The 4,511-nt window shown below is 52.1% G+C and overlaps 1 protein-coding gene across 1 annotated transcript; it reads left to right on the forward strand.

Moving 5' to 3' along the window:
• Positions 1 to 3,070: 3,070 nt before the first annotated feature.
• On the forward strand, positions 3,071 to 3,561 carry MIND_01431100 (uncharacterized protein; the record flags this gene model as incomplete). Its single annotated transcript, XM_037370691.1, has 1 exon — positions 3,071 to 3,561. The coding sequence occupies exon 1, from the start codon at positions 3,196 to 3,198 to the stop codon at positions 3,559 to 3,561; it is 366 nt and encodes a 121-aa protein (XP_037212897.1). The 5' UTR covers positions 3,071 to 3,195.
• Between the last annotated feature and the right edge of the window lie 950 nt (positions 3,562 to 4,511).

Consider the following 4,511-nt stretch of genomic DNA (forward strand, 5'->3'; position numbering starts at 1 on the left):
GGGTGGATGGAGACGAAAGAAGTGCTGCTGCAGCAGGGGAGGATGTAGAGGGAGAGGGAAGCTAGACGAGGGGGCGACACATGGGTCATGGTGCATTGCGGGTACTTATTGGTGCGTTGACCTGTTTTTTTTCTCGCTTTTCAAGTGTATCATAGCAACCTTAGGACTCAATTTTCACTCTCAAATCATACTGTGCAGCGACTTCGGAGCAACGATGAAGTCCTCACTAATCCACACATACCGCGTTTATTTGTCGCTGACGCTGTATCCACATCCACAATCGCTTCCAACGCCATTTTCAAGGGCTTTCAGAGCCAGAGAACGCCCTTCGTTTGCCAAAGACTGGTCCCCTTCCGCTCAATAGACTCATTCTCCACCGTTTCTCCCAGATGTCGGGGCTCGAGCACATCTTCGGCACTCTTGTCCCTCCTCTGTCTTCGTTTCACCCCCACTTTGGCCCTGTCGCGCTCCTTCTCCCGGGACCAAGCATCTTCACCATCGACAGTGACGAAAATGGACAGCCAATTTGAATAGCCTTGCGATGGAGAACTCTGGTATGGGTGATTATGTGCTCTGAGAATATCGAAGCTAACCACTAAGGGGCAGATAGACATATTACGAATGCATATCCACATACATACCCGTCAATACATCCATCACCTCTTCACGAAAGATGACCACTGCAAGGCCCATGGATTCTTGCTCATCGACAACGAATGCGAAACCCCATAACCCGACTTCAATCAATGCTTCCTCAAAGCCAGACATACGCGCGGCTGTCTTTTTAACGCCTTTTTGGCCTGAGATGACCCAAGCACATCCAGCAGACAATCGTGCAGCGTCGCGAAATCATTGTGTAGAGGCCTACAAACCGTATCTTCTTCTGCAAGCCACCACCACCCTGACATTCAATGCTTCCCTTGGCGTATTTCGACGGTTATGGCCATTGTCAAGATCGTTCTCCAACGTTGACGCTGTTTCGACACATACCTCATCCCTACAATGCTGTCCGAACTTGATATGGCTACTGCCGTTGCTTCATCACCTTCCCGTCTTGCATAGCCACCTCCCTGTCGACGCCTGCGCTATCCGCACGACCCAATCTAAAGTGTGTCCCAAAATGGCAAGTCACGTGGACCCATGGCCTTTCGAAAGACTTCGATGTATCTCTCCTGATACAGCAGCTGTGGCTCCCACTGCTATATTGTCATGTGCCCCACACCTCCCTTTCTCTACCCAATTCTTTTGGCCGTCCTATCCGCAGTGGAAGGTCTTCGTCCAGCGCGTGTTCTGTGCAGCGACAGTGGGCATGTAGGCGGGGTCGTCGCGCCGCAGAGTGGCATTCGCGTTCGAGCAGGTGCTCCACCATGAGGATTAGATGACAGGGAGTGTCCGCTGGAGGACGTGCGTGCTGCTGTCGCTTGCCTTCAAGTCTGGCGTCGCCGGTTTGTTGGAGGAATAACGATACTCAAGTTTTTTTGCCAGTCTATTTCCTTTTAGTGCCGCATTGTCTGTCTATGGACCAAGAGTTGAAGTGTTATTATATATCCAATGTTGTACAACAAGTCAAACAAATTATCGGTCAACACCCCAGTCTTTCAGCTTCTTGCACTCCCATGATTCCCGCATCGGATGGCCATTCGGCATCAGAACCTCAACGCCAAATGTTCTCTGCAGGTGCTGCAAATCGCGGATTTCCTCTACCATACGGCGCAAGCTCGATGACAAGCAGCAGGGAATGAAAGTGTCAAGACCAGACTGGGAATGCTGATGGAAAGCTCTCGGAGACGGGGAGCATTCACACTGTAAATATAGAAATTTAGCGTCTGCTTAAAATGTTACCTAATTGACTGATTCTTACAATGTTAGCTGTTTTAAGTTTTTCCTAATGTTATTCCCTAAACCACTGGTTTACACATCTGTTTAAGCATGGACTTTATTGCGTCCAGAGGTGTGGATGCGCGATAGCAATCCGCCGCCAGCGTTGACAGACAGCGGTAATTTGCAGTAGCGTGCGGTTAACATCGAGGGAGGGAGAGGAGAACACTGCTGCCGCGAAGATGTGGCAGAGTATCTCGGCAGGGAGAGTGTTGATTGGGTAGACAACGGTGGATAGGTCGTCTTGGAGCAGTCTTCAAGGATTTGTAGCTGGGTTTTCAGTTGATGAATCGTCTTTTTGACCCGCTCTGCCTCGTCTCTGAGTTGAGAAATAGAAGGGCCGTCAAGAGGAGGGTCGGGTCGGCGAGGGGCACAGAAGAATGAGAGCGCCTGGACAGGATCGCGGCCAGACATGACAAAAAAGCTGAAGCAATCTTGACGGTCGAGCGGTGAATAGATAAGCAAAGGTTGGAACATTACTTATGGAGGACTCGAGACACCCAAGTACAGAGCTGGCCAAGATGAAAACAACAACAGGAAGGGAGTCAAGTCGTTTCTGCGGGCTGGTGGAGGTTGTTGTCAGCGAAGATTGTCGCGTGTCACACGTCATCACTCTCTCTTCATCTCCACCACCCCCAGCCAATGCCGCGGCTCAGAATGCCCACGAGCCGTCCTTTCACCATTTATGCATTGTCAAGCAGGCCTGCAAGCCAACTCTAGAGTACCGAAAGAAAGAGACATGGGTGACGGCAAGAGTGCAGAGGCGAAATCTTGGGTGTCGAAGTGTGTATTCTGAGCGCTGCCCATTGAATGTCTCTGCTCACCCATATGCTCCCAGCTTGTTTCACTTCCCGCGGGCACAATCGCCACCCGCATTCACCCTTCCACACCGCTGCGACATCCCCGTCTTCGACAACGAGATTTACGACAGCAGACATTCGTGCTACCACTGGCAAGCGGAGACGCCAACTCGTTTGGGCGGCTCGAAATGCCGCTGGGGAAGTGGATACTGGGAGAGCAGCGTGCGTTCTCAAGTGCTTTCAATGTTTTGCCCCCGCTTGACTGGCCCAGATGCGTTTCGTCGCAAAGATTTTCAGTCTGAGCGCATGAGGGTATGTCTACGCTCTCTCCTGAAGCTTTATAATGGCTCACCAGGTCGGCAGTGGCTTGGGACGGGGACGGAGGTCTGAGTTTGCTGTCGTCGGCGAGCCATAAGATAGACTCGGAGGTGAGTAAAGCTTACCGCTATTCCTTCTGTTTCGTACTTACTTGGTCTTTGGATAGCCAGAGGCCCTGCGCGTTTTGACACTACATACCATGCACTCCCGCTCGTCAAGCGGTTTGCGCTACCGCTGCCTCGATATTTGCACCCCGGCAATGCTTCCGACATTCTCGTTCAATACCACGGCTTGCACTATGGCGCAAACGACAACGAAATGCCCTGGCGACACTCTATCTGTTTCCCGGTACCTTCAGACCCAGTTCTTCAGTCGCGTTCATCTACCTACCGCTGCCGCTCGGCGCTCGCATGCCCGCCGACAATTGCCCCCAGGCTTTTCAGATCCTTCTGGCGCGGGTCACGCTTGCGCCCGCATGACCTGGCTTTGCAAACCCCATCCTTCATCGACATTGCAATCCCGCGATGAATTATTCCATCGAGCACGACCTCACTTTTACGAGTAGCTCTTGTTACCATGTTTCGCTATCGATACTGCACTACTTTGGTAGTCCGTGAAGGAAGTCAATCGGAATACCACTCCCGCGACCTCTGGAATTGTTGGCATGTGCTAGACTCTGGAATCGTTGGCATGTGCTAGACTCATAGAGCAAAGGCTTCGTGACAGCCCGTAGGGTATCTTGGTGATTGTTTCCCGTGTATTGTCCTCATATTATATTCACTAGCCGACACCGTGACGGTCAGCGAATCGTGATATCGCTGGGTGTGTGATGCCGCGGCGGAGGACAGGGCTTGCCACTGACATGATTCAACGACCGCCGATATCTTGGGCGGGCTTCGTTTCCCTCGGCAAAACTGTGACAGTTCTGCAGCAGCAGTCGGTCGCTCCCCATAAATATTCTCATTCGCTCACATTGCTGCTGCATAAATAGCTGCAGGCAGAAACGACATCGTCTCAGCTCGACTTCACGGTTAGTCGTGATTCTCTTTACGAATGGTTAATGCATTGACGCGACTATACTTAGATGCAATTCACTGCCCTCTTCACCTCCCTCCTAGTCGCCGGCGCCGGCTGAACCGGTGCCGTCATCGCAACACAACCCGCGGCGAAAGCGGGCCAGTGCGTGCTCCTCGCCAAGGGCCGCACCGCGCGCAGTATCTTCTTCAACGGCGCAAAGGGCATCAACTTCTTCGAGTCGGGCGGCAAGCACGACAACTGTGCGAACGGCGCGCAGGCGAGCAGCAAGAAGAACTCGGGCTGCGTGACCGCGCCGGCTGGGTATGTGTTTTATGTTCTGGTTCTTGCGAGAGTTGGCTGATGGAAATGATTTTAGATTCAACTGGGCGAGCGTGCGCCTCCGGTAGAAAGAACTGACGTTCGGCGCTTGTGCCTAGGCTAGTGGGAGATTTATCTGTAGACTTCGATATATGCATACCAGCTGAAATTTGTTTGATT

Source organism: Mycena indigotica (assembly GCF_014461135.1).
Source record: "Mycena indigotica strain 171206Taipei chromosome Unknown Mind.scaff0022, whole genome shotgun sequence".
Classification (NCBI taxonomy): Eukaryota; Fungi; Basidiomycota; class Agaricomycetes; order Agaricales; family Mycenaceae; genus Mycena; species Mycena indigotica.